The sequence below is a fragment of the Hyla sarda genome, unplaced genomic scaffold, assembly GCF_029499605.1.
Source record: "Hyla sarda isolate aHylSar1 unplaced genomic scaffold, aHylSar1.hap1 scaffold_184, whole genome shotgun sequence".
NCBI lineage: Eukaryota > Metazoa > Chordata > Amphibia > Anura > Hylidae > Hyla > Hyla sarda.
In genome coordinates, this window is record NW_026608488.1 from 80815 (window position 1) to 99541 (window position 18727).

At 46.9% G+C, this 18727-nt stretch overlaps 1 protein-coding gene across 2 annotated transcripts in view; it reads left to right on the top strand.

The window, feature by feature from the left end:
* The window catches only part of LOC130314649 (protein FAM193A-like), an 82148-nt gene that overhangs the window by 33518 nt on the left and 29903 nt on the right, over nt 1-18727 (top strand). For both annotated transcript variants that reach the window (XM_056552739.1, XM_056552740.1), the window contains 4 exons: nt 3595-3837; nt 14331-14484; nt 14557-14733; nt 17145-17393. In XM_056552739.1, the coding sequence (XP_056408714.1) occupies nt 3595-3837; nt 14331-14484; nt 14557-14733; nt 17145-17393 (823 nt within the window). The remainder of the gene's footprint in view (nt 1-3594; nt 3838-14330; nt 14485-14556; nt 14734-17144; nt 17394-18727) is intronic.

The following is an 18727-nucleotide window of genomic DNA, read 5'->3' on the forward strand; positions in this document are numbered from 1 at the left end:
CCTTCCTCCTTTGACAAGGAGCCCAGTTATCACCTGTCTGACTGTCCCCTTTTCTCTGGTCGCCTAGTGGTGTTCTCGTTTAACAGGACTGCTTCTTCGGGTCACCTGCCATGCATTGTCACCCGGTGGACGGTATTTCAGATTCTCACTGCCATGCTGCAGTTTATACAATGTACCTCATGCTGGCTTACAGGGTTACCTCTGGCCAGGTCCCTCTTTGCATGCCTGCTCCTCTGTCTACAGGCTGATATCTCACTCCACTATGTGTTTCCGTATGCAGGTCCCGGGGTGGCCACGGTCCCTTTCCCACATAGACTGTGTCTGCATGGTGTACTGATCCACCTGGTTACTTCCCCTTTTCTGGCGCTGCTGTAGCCGCTGTCCAATGTTCCTCTTCCACGTGCAGTTCTGTGGCGCGTGTATCTGCAGTTTCTTTCGTGTCTGCAGTCTTGGTACCCCACGGCTGTCGTGGGGTACCCAGGTCTGTGTTCCTACATGTGCTAAGACCGCTATGTGAGTGTAGAGCCCACCTTTCCCTTTGTTCGGTAGGGGTGGGCCTCAGAGTTTCCGGTGAGTTTGCTCCGCAGTTCTGCAATGGGTGACCGTTTTCTGTTCTGACATGGGGCCCGCTGAAGCGACAGTTCAGCCACCCCTTATACCTCCAGGTGTTTGTTCTGGGGTTTTCTGTCCGGGGTTCCTCGGGTTCCCCCTTGTCATTGTCTGGAGTAGCTTTCTACACGTCTTGTATTTTTTGCCCGGCTTCTGTGTACAGGATTCTGATTCCTTTTGAGACACAAGGTGGCTCTTGCATACAGCAATGTTTGACGGGGGCCCCGTCTGCCCAGTACTTATCCCATGGCTGTGGGATGGCATTTCTCTGCTATTACTGCACCTGGCATGTTCTGCCACTCCTCTTTCCGCAAGGGGTGTGGAAATCGGGGTGCTTGGAATTGGTCGGTACTTGGGTTTTCATCTCGACCGCCCTTATTTTCCCTCCTCTGGAGGGACCATTTTATTGAGTTTTTTTTTTTTTCCTGCCACCTGGATGGTGCCATCTCGCTGTTCCCACTATTTTCCTGTCTAGGCCTGTGTGCTCGTTGTCCACCTTCGCAGCCTAGCTCTCTTTCTGTTTTCTGGTCATTTCCTGCTGCTCACGCAGTCTTGGCTCTCTCCCCTGTGGGAAGAGTTAGTCCATCCTCCCTGGGAGGAGTGTGTTCTTCCTTCCCTTATGTCTGTGTCAGTTGCACTTCACTGGCACCATAGTCTTCTAGAGTCATCCTTCCTGTGCCCAGACACTGTAAATCCCAGCTGGGTTCTCACTTGTTTCTCCATCCGCTCCCGTTCCGGGGGGATGTATTCTTCAGAGTTCTCTGGTCCGCTCGGACCACTGGGGTCTATTGACTATTTGGTCCCCTTGGCTTGGACTCTTTTCTGGGAAGCTGTGACATGCTTTACTTTCAGGTGGCTCCTCCGGTCTCCTGGGCCTTGGTGTTGGTTCCGGTAGTGATCCGGCCAAGACTTTCTGTTCTGCTCCTTTGCTTCTTCATGGAAGTTTGTCGCCTGGACGCTTTGGTCTGCGGCTGTTCAGGTCCTTGCTCTCATGCTCCGGACCTCTCTGTTGCGGAGGTCCATCTTCCTTTTTTCCTTGGTTTCTTGTCTCTCTAAATGGCCCAGGTGTCTTGGGTCTTTCCGGAGGAAGACCCTTCCTTGGCGTCCTTGTTCATCTCCTTGGACGGAAGGTCTTCCAGGAGCTCAATTTCTAGGCCTAGGGGGTCTCCGCCTGGTGGGCTCGTCCGCAGGAATCGTGGAATCGTGAGTTCAGACTCGGGACTGATTCCTTTTCTCTGGTGGTTGTTTTTTCCCACCCTAGAGGTCTGCTTTGGTACGTCCCATCAGTTAGGTGTCCCACAATGAAGAGCGACCGAGAAAAGGAGATTTTTTTTGTACTCGCCGTAAAATCTCTTTCTCGTAGCCTTCATTGGGGGACACCGCACCCACCCATTTCTTACTCTTTTTTCCGGACTGTTTACGGTTCTTGGGTTGTTCTCCGGGTTTCCTTTCTAGGGTCCTTCGGATGTTTTTCCTTGTTGGCTTCTCCTACTGCTTTGTGACAAAACTGATTACTTCACTGCAGGTGGGTGGGTATATCCTGCCAGGGAGGAGCCGACTTTTTTTTCCAAGTGTCAGCGCCTCCTAGTGGCAAGAGCATATACCCATCAGTTAGGTGTCCCCCAATGAAGGCTACGAGAAAGAGATTTTACGGTGAGTACAAAAAAATCTCCTTTTTGTAACTTTTGCGGGCTTCTGTTTCTACGCAGTAAATTTATCGGTAAAAATGACACCTACCTACCGTATATAGGTTTGATTTTTGTATTACTTCTAAAAAAAAAAAAATCATAACTACATGCAGGAAAAATATGTTTAAAATTGTCCTCTTCTTACCCCTATAACTTTTTTTTAATTTTTCGCCATATGGGGCAATATATGAGGGCTAATTTTTTTGCACCGTTATCTGAAGTTTTTATTGGTATCATTTTTGTTTTGATCTCTTTATTCATTTTCTTATGGTATAAAAAGGACCAAAAAATAAGCTATTTTGTACTTGGGAATTTTTTTTAGCGCGTACGCCATTGACCGTGCAGTTTAATTAACGATATATTTTTATAGTTGGGACATTTATGGACGACATATATACAACATATATTTTATTTACACAGTGTTTTTTTTATGGGAAAAGGGGGGTGATTCAAACTTTTATTAGGGAAGTGGTTAAATCATCTTTATTTTTTTATTTTTTGCAATGTTATAGCCCCCATAGCGGACTATAACATGCAGTACATTGATTCAATACACTGATCACTGCCATTGCATTGCAATGCATTGATTAGTGTTATCGATGGTTGATTGCTGAAGCCTGGATTTCAGGCTTGGAGCAATCAATCGCCGATTGGACGCGCAGGAGGCAGGTAAGGCACCCTCCTGTTGCGTTCTAGCTGATCAGGACATCGCGATTTTATTGCAATGGTCCCGATCAGCCCAACTGAGCTGCCGGGAAGCGTTCACTTACACTTTAGACGCGGCGATCAACTTTGATCTTCGCGTCTACAGAGTTAATGCTGGACATTTGCCTGAACGGCGATGTCCGGCATTAGCCACGGGTCCTGGCTGCTGTCCCCAGTGGGGACCGTGCGGGTATGATGTGAGCTCAGCTCCTGAGCTCGCTTAATAACCCTCCCGTGCCACAGCGCCATTTAGAAACGGCATTTTGCGCCAAGGGGTTAATAGTTTTCACATATGAGGCTGATGTGACATTTTTATTTTTTTACCGGTGGGAACACTAAGTCTAATTTAGAACATTCATGTTAAAAGTTCACCAAAATTACGTTTGTACGCAGCATACCAATCCTTAGAAAGCTATCAGAGGTGAACATGTGGTGACACTCTGGTGTATCAGCTTGCTGGTAATTTGTATGCATGTTCGTGTTTTGCAGCATCTATTTCTGGAGCGTGTAGTGTCGCCGTTTTGATTATCGCCTTCTGCAACATTTGATAGTTTATTTTGTTTCTCTGACTGGGTCTGTGCTCTGCTCTCAGGTGCACCTGCGATGACTGCAGCCTCTCTCATATCCTCACGTGTGGTATCATGGATACGCCCATCGCAGACGATATCCACCTAAACCCCTTACCACTACAAGTAGATCCTACTCCAGATTATCTCTCAGAGATTCACCCGCCCAGCATGTCCTCTGCCAGTTCAGGTTCTGGTCCAAGTTCTCCCATCACTATCCAGCAGCATCCCAGGCTGATCCTTGCAGACAACGGCTCTGCACCTACGTTGTGAGTTCCTATGATGTATCTATGTCTTTTATATGATCTGAGCTCTGTGTTAGTAATCAGCATATATGTGATTTATCTTATTTCATAAAGGGCCTATTCACACGTACAGTATTCTGCGCAGATTTGATGCGCAGAATTTCAAGCAATTTACATTGAAATCAGCAGCAGAAAATCCTGTGTATCAAATCTGCACAGAATACTGTACGTGCGAATAAAGTGCTACCAATCCACAACTATTTGAATGTCTGTCCTATTCTCTATACCAGTGTTTCCCAAGCAGGGTGCCTCCAGCTGTTGAAAATCTGCAACTCCCAGCATGCCTTTGGCTGTCCGGGCATGCTGGGAGTTGTAGTTTTGCAACAGCTGGAGGCACCCTTCTTGGGAAACACTGCTCTATACACATGCTGGTGTTTTTATTTAAATTTATTATGAATCACAAGATGAGTTGCTGGCACATTTTTTAAGGCTACAGTCACATCATGATTATTGCATACATTGGGGAGATTCTCAAAAACTGTCATTTCTGTTCCAGCGATGATATTCACACCTTTTTTTTTTTTTTCTCCTCATATTTTCAAAGGTCTTTTGTGCTGCTTTGAAAATGTGAAAAATCATTTTCGCGCCACTTTTTTGCACCCATTATTTTTTTTGTTGAAGCCATATTGGATTTTTTTGCGCCAAAATTGCCAAGTTTGGAGCCAAAATCGCTGATTTTTGCGACAAATTCTGGCGGAAACATCTTGTGAAATATTCCGTGGCTACTAGTGCCCAGACAAGCGATAGCTGCACATTTCTGAGCTTAAAGGGGTACTCCGGTGGACAACTTATTTTTATTTTTTTTTATCAACTGATGCCAGAAAGTTGAACAGATTTGTAAATTACTTCTATAAAAAAAATCCTAATCCTTCCAGTATTTATTAGCGGCTGTATACTACAGAGGAAATTCTTTTTGGATTTCTTTGTCTTACCATAGTGCTCTCTGCTGACACCTCTGTCCCATGTCAGGAACTGTCCAGAGAAGGAGAAAATCCCCCTAGCAAACACATGCTGCTCTGGACAGTTCCTTAAATGGACTGATGAAAAGGTGGACAGGTGAAAGAAAAGAATTCCCAAAAGAAAAAAAATTCCTTTGTAGTATACAGCCGCTAATAAGTACTGGAAGGATTAAGAATTTTTTATAGAAGTAATTTACAAATCTGTCTGGCACCAGTTGATTTAAAAAGAAATAAAAATAATTCCACTGGAGTACCCCTCTGAATAGGAGTGCAGGTGCAGTGATCAAGAAAAAAAAAGAAAATACTTTTTTTTTATTAACATTTTTCAATAATAATTTCTTTTTTTAATAATTAAACACCTTTTCCCCCCAAAAAACAAAACAAAAACAATAAAACTACAACCATTTCTGTTATTTTTACACCAAAAAAGCTGGTGTGAAATGTTTTACGTAAACTGGACTCTCACCCCTTTGAAAATATCATGTAAATCAGACAATATACGTGGACACGCCCCCTTTTACAAAACTGCTGTGAACAGTGTAAACCGCAGCACAAAGCTCTTTGAAAATGTGGTCGATACTTTTTTGCACCAAAATTTTGGCACAAAATGTAAAAAAAAATTTGTGCGATATGGCATACACGTAAAAAAAATTTCCTAAGTCACAAAATTGCGTATTTTGTCACTTTTTATACCATTAACCCCTTAACGACCACGGACGTAAATGTACATCCTAGTTTGGCGGGACTTCCCGCACCAGGACGTACATTTACGTCCTGTATATGACCGCGAGCATTGGAAGGGTGCTCGCGTCATACACGGCAGGTTCCGGCTGCGATCGCGCGGATGTCCGCCATTAACCCCTCAGATGCCGTGATCGGTACAGATCACGGCAGTGCGGTACTTTGGATGATCAGATCGCCCGCAGCGCTGCCGCGGCGATCCGATCATCCAGCATGGCGGCCGAAGGTCCCTTCACCTGGCTCCGGATGTCTCCCGGGGTCTTCTGCTCTGGTCTGCGATCAGTGTTATCGGTGGTCGATTGCTCAAGCCTGCATCTCAGGCTTGGAGCAATCAATCGCCGAAGGGACACGCCGGAGGAAGGTAAGAGGATCTCCGCTCGCGTCCCAACTGATCGGGACACCGCATTTTCACTGCGGGCGTCCCGATCAGCCCCACTGAGCAGCCGGGAAGGTTTCACTTTCATTTTAGACGCGGCATTCAACTTTGAACGCCGCGTCTAAAGGGTTAATAGCGTGCAGCACCGTGATCGCTGCCGCACGCTGTTAGCCCCGGGTCCCGGCTTCAGATACATGCCGGGACCGATCCGATATGACACGGGGTCACCGCAGGAGTCGGCCAAGGACGTAAATATACGTCCTTGGTCATTAAGGGGTTAATGTTTATGTGGTATTAAAGTCTATCGCTATACATTTCAATCCTTTTAACTATGGAAAATATCAAATTAAAATCCTATATATTTTTGGTATGAAAACGTACATATATTTATATATGTGATATGAGACATTTATATATGTGACACATAGGCCATCCATTTCAGGTATACATTTGATAGATGCAAAAATCGTGACATTAATTTTTCCTTAGTAGAATTTCGCAAATAAATATTGTCACATTTTTTTTTTAAACTGACTATATGTTGGGAAATGCATCCTGTGCAGGTGGTGCTATTTCTACAAAAGTTTGTGTGGTGCCAACCTAAGGGCCCCATGCACACTTCTGTTTTAGGGTATATTTACACTTTGCAGTTATGTACATGCTGCAGAAAAGGCCTCATGCAGTTGCAAAAAGTTAATGCCACATGGGAATGTCCTTTTTAATGTTATTGTAAATCTACAGTTTATAAGACTACACTGTAGCTTTGTATGCTTTCTCTTTCATATGGAGGCATATGGGGATTTCTACTGTGAACCTATGTCCAAACACGCCATGTTCCATCTGAGAACATATCACTGACAATATCTCGGTAATAGGACATTCTAAATTCACTATGCTATGTGCTTGTGTCCCAAGGTCTGCTGAGCTGACTGGGGAGAACCCTGTAAGGGCTGGACCACATCACGTTTTCTCCCATATGGGAGCACATATGGCAGGAGGTAGCTAAAACCTTGCACTCCCGTATGCCTTCGTATGCGCTCCCGTATGTAATTAATTTCAATGAGCCGGACGGAGTGAAACGTTCGGTCCGGTCGGCTAAATTTTGCGGCGTATGCGCTTTTACAACCGGACCTAAAACTGTGGTTGACCACAGTTTTAGGTCCGGGGAAAAAGCGCATACAGAGCAAAAATGAGCAGACCGGACCGAACGTTTCACTCCGTCCGGCTCATTGAAATGAATTACATACGGGAGCTCATACGGAAGCGCGAGGTTTTAGCTCCCCCCTGCCGCATGTGCTCCCGTATGGGAGAAAACGTGATGTGAACCCAGCCCAAGTTAGACTTTGTAAGTCAGATCCAAGAACTGGGTCCATTGCATTAACTTTTCTAGGATTCCAACATAAAATCTAGTTGCAACAGGAGCCATGATGTTGCCTTGTGTCTTGCAAACTGGTAAAATTTTATATGCACTAGGCACTGGTCATCACTTTCATATCAAATTAAAGGGGTACTCCACTGAAAAACATTTTCTCAATCGGCTCCATTGGGGGACACAGACCGTGGGTATATGCTGCTGTCACCAGGAGGCTTGACATTTATGGTAATAAGAAAGTCTGCCCCTCCCAGCAGGGTATACCCGCCTACAGGCACCTGAGCTAACCAGTTTTAACTTAGTGTCTGTAGGAGGCAGACGCTGGTCTGGAGTTCTCCAGACCTGGTCGCTTATTTTCTTAGTTAGGGAAGTTTAGTTAGAATTTCTCTCCCTTTCTTTTTTTCTTTTTTTGGTGGGGTCTCAGGAACCCGGTGTTCACTGTTTCCCCATTTGCGAAGAAGGGGCACAGACATAGTCATGTACTGTCAACCCCTTCTCGCCAACAGTCAGCACCTGGGGTTGTACCTCATGGGTCCGGGTTCCCCTAACTCCCTGCTCGTCTCGCTGTCTCAGCCCTGCATGATGCAGGTGACTAAATGCTGACTGAAGACTTCATTAGGTAAGTTTCTGCAGACAAGGTGAGTATTCTCCCCCATTCTTTCTTGCAGGTTTCCCAGATTCCGCACTTCTGGAGTCGCCCTAATTGGAGCCCACTCCTTTATTCCCCTTGGGTACTGCCTGCTCGGCTATCCTGACATTGGGCGGAGTTGTTGTTTTCTGTGATGTGGACTTTGTTTTTTCTACTTTTGTTACTGCCAGGAGCATTTTCACATTTCCCCTCATGCCTGTACTCAGACGCCGGCACTTCGCTTCGGCCGCATCTTATGCGATGCGACTGGAGCGCAGGGTTCATTCATTCATTCATTCATTCGTTCATTCTCTCTGTCGGCATCGGTGCGCACGCTGCCGACGGCTCCCCCTTCCTCCCGGCTTTATTATACTATCTTCACCGGCCGTCTGGGGGGTCATTTCTTGTAATGGCCGCGGGCTCCTTGCCAGGGCTTAGCTCCACCCCCTCTCGGCCGTCAGGATTTGCAACCTAAGCGCCAATGCGCACGAATACAGGCTGATTCTTTCTACCAATCAGCGCTATGCGCGCATGGCGGGCCCTGTTTTAGCCAATTAGAGGCAACCTGTCTCTGGACCGCCCCTTTTGTTTCATTGGCCAGTTTCTCGTCTCCCTCCCGACTCTCTGCAGCAGACAGGAGCTTACCTCACAGCTGTTACTTCTATGCCGGGGGACACAGATGACGGGTGAGATTGTTCCATATTATTTTTCTGCATAATTATGTCCGAACACATAACTGTTCCTCCCTCTAGTCAGTTGCCAGGGTCTTTGGTCACCTATTATACCTGTGTGGGTTGCAAATCTAAAATGCCAGGTTTGGCTGAACCTACTTGTCCTGCCTGCACCACTGCACCCCCTGACCCTCCTGGTATAGCTACCCAGGATCCTCCACCAGACCCCGTGGGCTCTGCTCCCCCTTCGGAATGGGTGTCTTCCCTCTCCCAGTCTTTCTGACTTGGCACGGGTCTACCGCTCTGTGGTGACTGCAGTGAAGTCCTCCTTTCAACAACCCTCTAGGGAGACTCGCTCACCCTCTCTACATTTTAGGCGCTCTCACAATCGTCATAGGGGTCAGTCCTCCAACTTATCACCAGAGTCCGCTAGGAGGCATCGGCGCTTTCTTCATATATCGCCCCTCTACTCCTGCTCTCTGTCAGTGCCCCCCTTCCAGGGGCCATTCTCCCGGTAACAGCTCTGTCCCCAGATCTGCGTAACAGGTCAGTTTTGCCTTCATCCTAAGCTGCCTCCACCTGCTCCCTCTCTCCTCGGGACCTGGAAGATGAGGCTTCAGGTTCTGCCTCTGACTCCGAGGACCGAACTGATACGGCCGACATGGTGGACATCTTGGTCTCGGCCATCCGGGACACCTTTCACCTACAGGACCCAGGAACTTCGGACGCAGTTCCAGAAGTTTCCTTTCATCACTCTCGTCCCACACCTAAGGCTTTCAGCTCTCATGCTGAATTTGACGCGTTGCTCGAGAATGCCTGGAAACATCCTGACAAGTGTTTCCAGGGCACTAAGAAGATTCAAGCTCAGTTCCCCTTTGCCAAGGACCTCGTTGCAAAATGAACATCTCCACCTACTTTGGATCCACCTGTCTCCTGCCTGTCAAAGGCAACTACTCTGCCCCTGGCAGATGCGGCTTCCTTCAAAGACCTGGTGGGCAAACAAATTGAAAATCGGGCAAAATTTGCCTTTGAAGCGGCAGGATCTTCCTTACTTCCGGCCTTTGCTTCTGCCTGGGTGTCGAAGGCCCTTTCAATCTGGGCTTCTCAACTTCGCCAAGGCATTCTATCTGGGTCTCCTGCTGAGGACCTGACGGAATTGGCTCTCCAGCGCTCTAATGCTGGAGACTATTTGTGCTCTGCTTCCATGCAGTCCGCCCTTTGTATGGCCTTCACCACAGGTAATCTAGTAGCTCTTTGTTCCATGTGGCTCAAGGCATGGGAAGCTGATGCCGCTTCTAAGTCTTACAGAACTTCTTTTTAAGGGTTCTAGACTGTTTGGTAAGCGCCTGGATGAGATTATCTTAGAGGTGACCGGAGGAAAGAGTTCCTTATTGCCTCAGAATAAATCTCGCACCATTAGCTTCCATCGAAAGTCTACCTCCTTTTGGTCCTTTCGTGCGTATGCCTCCAATAAAGGTTCCAAACAGGCATCCTCACAGGACCAGAGGACTCCTTCCTTCAAGGCCCGTCCTTCCTGGAAGTCTGATAACCGTTCCGGCGGTTTCATGGCCAAAGCAGGCACCCGTAAACCTACCTCCGCCTGAAGGGATGCCCCACCCGTGGATTTTTCTCCGGTGGGAGAGCGCCTTTTACTCTTCCGGGACATCTGGACCGCTCAGGTGCAGGACTCCTGGGTCCAAGATGTAATTTCCAACAGCTACCGGATCGAGTTCACTTCCTTTCCAAAGGAAATGGGCCTTTTGGGGCGCGCTTCAGTCCTTTCTCGTTCACGGAGTGATTATCCCAGTTCCTCCCCAGGAGCGTTTTTCAGGTATTTATTCCAACCTGTTCGTGGTCCCCAAAAAAGGGGGTTCTGTTTGCCCGATCTTGGATCTGAAGCGCCTCACCAACATCATCTTCTCCGCCATTTCCAGATGGAGTCTCTCCGTTCTGTAGTGGCGTCCATGTATCAAGGGGAGTTTCTTTCCTCGGTGGACATCCGAGATGCCTACCTTCACATACCCATTTTTCCAACACATCAGCGATATCTTTGCTTCGCGATCCCAGAAGGTAATTTTCAGTTTGTGGTCCTTCCCTTCGGTCTAGCCACTGCTCCGAGGGTCTTCACCAAGTTTTTGGCAACAGTGATAGCCCTCTTGCGATCACGGGGGGGGGGGGGGTGGGTGTATCGGTGATCCCCTACCTGGACGAGCTCTTGGTCAAGGCTCCCACCAGGGCCCAGAATCAGGAGAGTCTCTGTCTCACCCTTCAGACCTTGTCCCAGTTCGGTTGGTTGATCAATCAGGACAACTCCAACCTGACTCCCACTCAGTCTCTAGTCTTCCTGGGTCTCCAATTCGACATGGCATCCGTCCGGATTCTGCTTCCGCCAGAAAAATGGCTGGCTCTTCTGACGGGAGTTCGGACTCTCAGGAACCCTGTTCCAGTCTCCTTTAGATTCTGCATGGTGGTCCTGGGCCGGATGGTGGCCGCCATGGAAGCCGTTCCTTTTGGCCAGTACCGTTATCGTCCTCTTCAACTGTCTCTCCTGTCCGGGTGGGACAGGTCTCCACTGTCCCTCGATCGCACGATCATTCTTCCACCCAAGTCTCGCCAGTCCCTTATTCTGGTGGCAATCTATCTTTGTGCCATTGGGAGCACCTCCTTCAGGGCCTTCCTGTTTGTGTCCAGTCAGACAACTCCACAGCGGTGGCATATATCAATCGCCAGGGAGGCACGCCCAGCTCTGCGGCTATGGCGGAGGTCTCAAAGATTCTTATTTGGGCAGAACTCAGAGTTCCGTCCAGCTTGGCGATTCACATACCGGGAGTAGACAATTGGGAAGCGGACTTTCTCAGTCGATCATCAGCCGACCCCTGCGAGTGGTCCCTTCATCCAGAGGTATTTGCGATCATCTGCAACCTGTGGGGCACTCTGGATGTAGACATGTTCGCGTCTTGCCACAACCGGAAAGTTCCTCTCTTTGTGGCGAAGTCCCGGGATCCCCTGGCCCTAGCCACGGACGCCCTGGTGGTCCCCTGGTCCAACTTCGTCCTCCCCTATCTCTTCCCTCCTCTTCCCCTTCTTCCCAGGGTACTAAGGAAACTCAAAGCAGAAGGCATTCCTGCCATTCTCGTGGCCCCAGACTGGCCCAGATGGCGTGGTACGTGGACGTGGTTTGTCTGGGGGACGACGTTCCATTGCGCCTCCGGACCTTCTTTCTCAGGATCCTCTTTGCCACTCCAATTTACAGTCGCTGCATTTTACGGCGTGGTGGTTTAGATCTCGGTTTTAAGAGCCTGAGAATTCTCTGCCCAAGTTGTTCGCACTATGATCAGGGCACGCAAGCCCTCTTCTGCGAAGATTTACTACCGTACTTGGCGGTCTTATTTTGGTTGGTGTGAATCTCACTCCTTTTTTCCAGCCCCTTTTTCTCTCCCGCAACTTCTTTCCTTTTTACAGTCGGGGTTGGAACAACATTTGGCCCTTAGTACCCTTAATGGACAATTTTTGCCTCTTTCCGTTCTTTTTCAACGTCCTCTGACATCTGATCCTGATATCGGGCCTTTCTTCAGATGGTAGCTCACCCGACTCCGCCTTTCGAATCACCCACTCCTCCTTGGGATCTGAACTTGGTTCTTGGTGCCCTACAGGGCGCACCTTTTGAACCTCTCAGGGACATTCCCCTTCGTCTCCTTTCCTGGAAGGTGGCCTTCCTTATTGCGGTCACTTCCATTAGGAGGGTTTCGGAGCTGGCGGCTCTCTCCTGCCATTCTCCCTACCTGATCATCCACCAGGACAAAGTTGTTTTTGGTCCAGTTCTGTCCTTTTTGCCTAAGGTTGTTTCTGCCTTTCATCTCAATGAGGACATTGTCCTCCCGTCCTTTTGTCCGGCTCCATCTCATCCTAGAGAATGTTTGCTCCACAAGCTGGATGTGGTTCGGGCTGTTTGGACCTACCTTGGTTACTTTCTCTTTTCGGCAGAGTGACTCCTTCTTCATTGTCACAGAGGGTCGTCGTAAGGGACTACCTGCTTCGAAGGACACCATTTCTCAGTGGATCCGATCTGCTATTTCAGAAGCTTTACCCGCTGCAAGGGGAAGGCCCCACCATTCAGGGTCTCTGCTCATTCCACTCGCTCTGATGGGGCCTCCTGGGCTTTCCGTAACAAGGCTTCGGCATCGCAAGATTGTAAGGCGGCCTCCTGGTACCTCTACAAAATTCTACCAGGTTCATACCTTTGCATCAGCTGATGCTAGTCTGGGTCGCAAGGTGTTGCAGGCGGCGGTGGTCCAACCTTCCACCTGACTGGGTCCCTTTGCCCACCCTATGGACTGCTTTGGTACGTCCCATGGTCTGTGTCCCCCAATGGAGCCGATTGAGAAAAGGAGATTTTCATGCTTGCCGTAAAATCATTTTCTCGGAGGATCCATTGGGGGACACAGCACCCACCCTCTTCTTATGGTGATTCCTGTTTTTTTGGTTACCTGTCCGAGGGTGTTTTCAGTAAATTTTTACTCTGTGGTTTCCTCGGACAGTTATTTTGGCCTTCTTCTGACCTGTCACAGCAGACCTAGTGACAGCAGCATTTACCCATGGTCTGTGTCCCCCAATGGATCCTCTGAGAGAGAGATTTTACGGTAAGCATAAAAATCTTTATTTATTTATTTTTTAATTAACTGGTGCCAGAAAGTTAAACAGATTTGTAAATTACTTCTATTAAAAAAAATCTTAATCCTTCCAGTACTTATCAGCTGCTGTAATGATCCACAGGAAGTTTATTTTTAAATATCTTTTCTGTCTGACTACAGTGCTCTCTGCTGACACCTCTGTCCATGTCAAGAGCTGTCCAGAGCAGGATAGGTTTTCTATGGGGATTTGCTCCTACTCTGGACAGTTCCCAAAATGGACAGATGTGTCAGCAGAGAGCACTGTGGTCAGACAGAAAAGAAATTCAAAAAGAAAAGAACTTCCTCTGGAGCATAATGAAGCTAAGTACTGGAAGGATAAAGATTTTTTAAAAGGAGTAATTTACAAATCTGTTCAGTTTTCTGGCACCAATTGATGTAAATAAATTAAATACATAAATGTTTTCCAGTGGAGTACCCCTTTAAAGCACCCACGTCCATAGTGAAAAACCCCAGTAATAATGTTGCGTTCCCCTCAAGTACGAATAATGGCTCTTGCACCAACTTGAAGATGCACATTAGAATAGCTTTCTGGATTCATGTTTTTCTACTATGCATCCCTTTCATATGTAACATGCTTTGCACCGCGTTCATATAGTCTCTTATGGCAGATCAGATGAGGCAATGTTCAGTTTGTGCAAGCTGCATTCTATATAGTGGGGCTCTGGAACTAGATCAGGGTTTCCCAACCAGAGTGCCCCCAGCTGTTGCAAAACTACAACTCCTAGCATGCCCGTACAGCGGTTGGCTGTCGAGGCATGCTGGAGTTGTAGTTTTGCAACAGCTGGAGGCACCCTGGTTGGGAAATACTGATCTAGAGAGCAATTTGGATGCAGATGCACTTGCAGTATCGTCTGTAATACATTGTAGCCGTTGCACGATATGGCCATATTACTATTTAGTCTACCACCTCTCCTGATCTCGAGTTCAATAGAGCGTATACAATTTCATAAGCAAAAGCTATCGGAGACATATAATTCTTTGTGGTTTAACACAACCTTAACTGTATTCTTTGTTTCCAGTGGTAGTGATGATGAAGATGGCACCCCTTTATCAGCAAAATTTGCAGATATTTACCCCCTGAACAACTATGATGATGCAGATGTTGTGGCTAACATGAATGGCATTCACAGTGAGCTCAACGGTGGGGGTGAAAACATGGCGTTGAAAGATGAGGTATATCACTCTCCATGGCATCTAGGTACCGGTGTCATAGAAAAAGAAATACTCACGGTCTCTGCTTTTCAGTCTCCTTCGGTGAGCAGTACGAGCAGCAGCTCCTCAGAGGCAGATGATGAAGAAGCAGATGGTGAAAGCGGCGGTGAGCAGCCAGACATGGCAAAAGATGATCATATTGGGAAGAGGTCGCCTAGAAAGGAAGGTGCAAAAATGGACAGCCCTCCTCCATCATACCTCAGTCCACAGGTGATGCTTGGCCTCATTCTAGCTCAGTGGCTAAAACCCCTGTTCTGTGAATGTCATCATAATTATATTAGAGTGCACACTTGTGGCTGTACTGGTGCCAATACTAAAAGGGGTTTTTCCAACTTTCGGCCAATAAAGCTGTGTTTTTATGAGACTTTAATGTGGCCTGTACTTAAATCATTAATACCACTTCACTCAGGATGCAGGATACATTTGAACTTTCCGAGCAATCTGGTAGCCCGAGAATTGATATGAGACTCACATGATCAGACGATTCTGTCCTTGAAAATGGTATAAAATCGTATATACACTGTTTAAAAAAATTAAAGGGAACTCTAAGATAACACATCCTAGATCTGAATGAATGAACTAATCATATGAAATTCTTTTGTCTTTACATAGTTGAATGTGCTGACAACAAAATCACACAAAAATGATCAATGGAAATCAAATTTATCAACCCATGGAGGTCTGGATATGGACTCACACTCAAAATCAAAGTGGGAAAACCACACTACAGGCTGATCCAACTTTGATGAAATGTCCTTTAAAACTAGTCAAAATGAAGCTCAGTAGTGTGTGGGGCCTCCACGTGCCCGTATGACCTCCCTACAATGCCTGGGCATGCTCCTAATGAGGTGGCGGATGGTCTCCTGAGGGATGTCCTCTGAGACCTGTACTAAAGCATCTGCCAACTCCGGGACAGTCTGTGGTGCAACGTGGCTGTGTTGGATGGAGCAAGACATGATCATGATGGATGGAGCTCAATCAGATTCAGGTCTGGGGAATGGGCGGGCCAGTCCATAACATCAATGCCTTCCTCTTTCAGGAACTGCTGGCACTCTAGAGACAGGAGGTCTAGCATTGTCTTGCATTAGGAGGAACCCAGGGCCAACTGCACCAGCATATGGTCTCACAAGGGGTCTGAGGATCTCATCTCGGTACCTAATGGCAGTCAGGCTACCTCTGGCAAGCAAATAGATGGCTGTGCGGCCCCCCCAAAGAAATACCACCCCACACCATTACTGGCCGACCGCCAAACTGGTCATGCTGAAGGATGTTGCAGGCAGCAGAACGTTCTCCATGGCGTCTCCAGACTCTGTGTGAATCTGCTTTAATCTGTGAAGAGCACAGGGCACCAGTGGCAAATTTGCCAATCTTGGTGCTCTCTAGCAAATGCCAAATGTCCTGCACGGTGTTGGTCTGTAAGCACAACTCCCACCTGTGGACGTCAGGCCCTCACACCACCCTCATGGAGTCTGTTTCTCACCGTTTGAGTGGACACATGCACATTTGTGGCCTGCTGGAGGTAATTTTGCTGGGCTCTGCCACTGCTCCTACTTGCACAAAGGCAGAGGTAGCGGTCGTGTGCTGGGTTGTTCCCCTTCTACTGCGTCCACGTCTCCTGATGTACTGCCCTGTCTCCTGGTAGCGCCTCCATACTCTGGACTACACTGACAGACACAGCAAACCTTCTTGTTACAGCTTGCATTGATGTGCCATCCTGGATGAGCTTTACTACCTGAGCCACTTGTGTGAGATGTAGGCTCCGTCTCATGCTACCACTAGAGTGAAAGCACCGCCAGCATTCAAAAGTGACCAAAACATCAGCCAGGAAGCATAGGAACTGATAAGTGGTTTGTGGTCACCACCTTCAGAAGCACTCCTTTATTGGGGGTGTCTTGCTAATTGTCTATAATTTCCACCTGTTGTCTGTTCCATTTGCACAACACCATGTTAAGTTGATTGTCAATCAGTGTTGCTTCCTGAGTGGACAGTGTGATTTCACAGAAGTGTGATTGACTTGGAGTTACATTGTGTTGTTTAAGTGTTCCCTTTATTTTTTGAACAGTGTAGATTTTTTTCAGCAATTGACAGAAGTTACACACGCATCCGTTTTGGTCTATTATGTTTTCGTTCAAATGTTTTCGTTGAAATCATTTTTGGTGGGGCAAATTTTTTTTTTTTGCTTTAGCATTTAATTTTTTGAGTCATATTGAAAAGTCACTATACTATACATTTCCATATTAATTGATTCCTGGAAGTCCGACGCTGGACAGCTGTGTCTGGTATTGCTACTTAGTTCTGCCACTTTCTAATACCCTACGCATTTCAGTATCTGCTTTAAGCAATAACTGAAAATCATCAATACCTAATACTTCACATCTGAGGGATTGTTAGTGTATACCAGTGTTTCCCAACCAAGGTGCCTCCAGATGTTGCAAAACTACAACTCCCAGCATGTCCAGACAGCCAAAGGCTGTCCAGGCATGCTGGGAGTTGTAGTTTTGCAACACCTGGAGGCACCTTGGTTGGGACACACTGGTGTATACAGTGTAGGCACTTTATGCTAGTTTGTCATTTTCTTTATTTATCCTAATATTTATCCTATCCTGTCTTGCCAATTCCAGGTGGAACCCATACCAAATACTTGTGAGTGTCATGTATGTAAACAAGAAGCTTCCGGCCTTTCTCCATCTGCATTGGTAGCTGGACGTCTCCCAACTGGACATCAATTTGTTAATCCTGACAAACCAGCACACCCAGCACTTCACCTTTACCCCCATATTCATGGACATTTACCCCTACATACAATCCCTCACTTGCCCAGACCTCTAATCCATCCCACACTTTATGCTTCTCCGTTTGCACACAATAAGGTAAGTTCTGTGCTGTTAATGTCTGTGAGCATACTTTCATTCATTCTAGGGATGTCCCAATACCATTTTTTTAAGACAAAGTACAAAAATCGATAATTTTTAAGTACTCACCGATACCAATTACCAATACTTTTTTTTAATGTCATGTGACAGTTTTTTTTTTTTTTTTTGGGAGAGGGGGGAGCTGGTGATTCAAACTTTTATTAGGGGTTTATTCCCATTTATTTTATTTCTTTTTTTCCACTATTTTACTCCCCATAGGGCACTATTACATGCAATCTGTAGATTGCATACACTGATCAATGATATGCTATAGCATTGATCCGTGTTATCGGCGCTCCTGTACTACTTCCTGCCATGGCTAGCAGCAGTAAAGGAGCGACGATTGGATGGCACGCTAAGGGAACTGCGGCTGTCCTCACAGCTGATTGGGACACCACGATTTCACCACGGTGATCCCGATTGGAATTCCTGAGGTAACCGGCAGTTAACTTCAGGACTTTTAGACGCTGCAATCAACTTTAATTGCGACATCTAAAAGGTTAATGCCGGACATAACCACGATCCGTGATGTTCGGCATTAGCCACAGGTCCTGACTGTGACGCGTGCGTAGCTGCTGGGCGCGCTGCATAGTTCAGCACCTCCGTGATACCTGCTGGCGGGGGTCCCGTCGGGTAGTATTGGATTTGGTATCGGGGATAATTGTGCATTTACAAGTACTCGTGCAAATGTCCAGTATCTGTCCCGATACCAGTATCGGTATCTGGGCATCCCGAATTCATTCATACATTCGGGCCAAGATAATGCTTTTAGCTACTTTGGTCTAGAAGCACAGCTTTAGATACATGTGGTTGGTCGAGGTCTGTGTTCTCCCTGCTCTTTCTGCATGTTACAAAGATGGTATATTACAAATCTGTCATGTGGCACAGAGCCCGGGAGAAAACACTCTTGGCAAACTTCTCCCAGCTTGTACTAGTGATCTATAAACCCAGACCCTGTCAGATCAAAACTTTTGACCTGTCTCTATGACACGTCAAAGAGTTGTGTGTTTCGTTGTTGTTGCTGTTTTTTTTTATTTTTTTTTTTTTTAATGAAAAGACAGCCTGTTTAACAGATGTCACATTACAGTGAAAATGACAGCCAATCATAGGCATTGAGTATGTAATGATATTACTATTATTAAAAATGAAGAACTGGATGTCTAGCGCCAAGGTTCGTGCAAAACGGGTTCTTTATTGCTTAAAAAGCCATAGCAGGGGTCAAAAAGTGACGCGTTTCAGGTGCTAACGCACCTGAAACGCGTCACTTTTTTACCCCTGCTATGGCGTTTTAA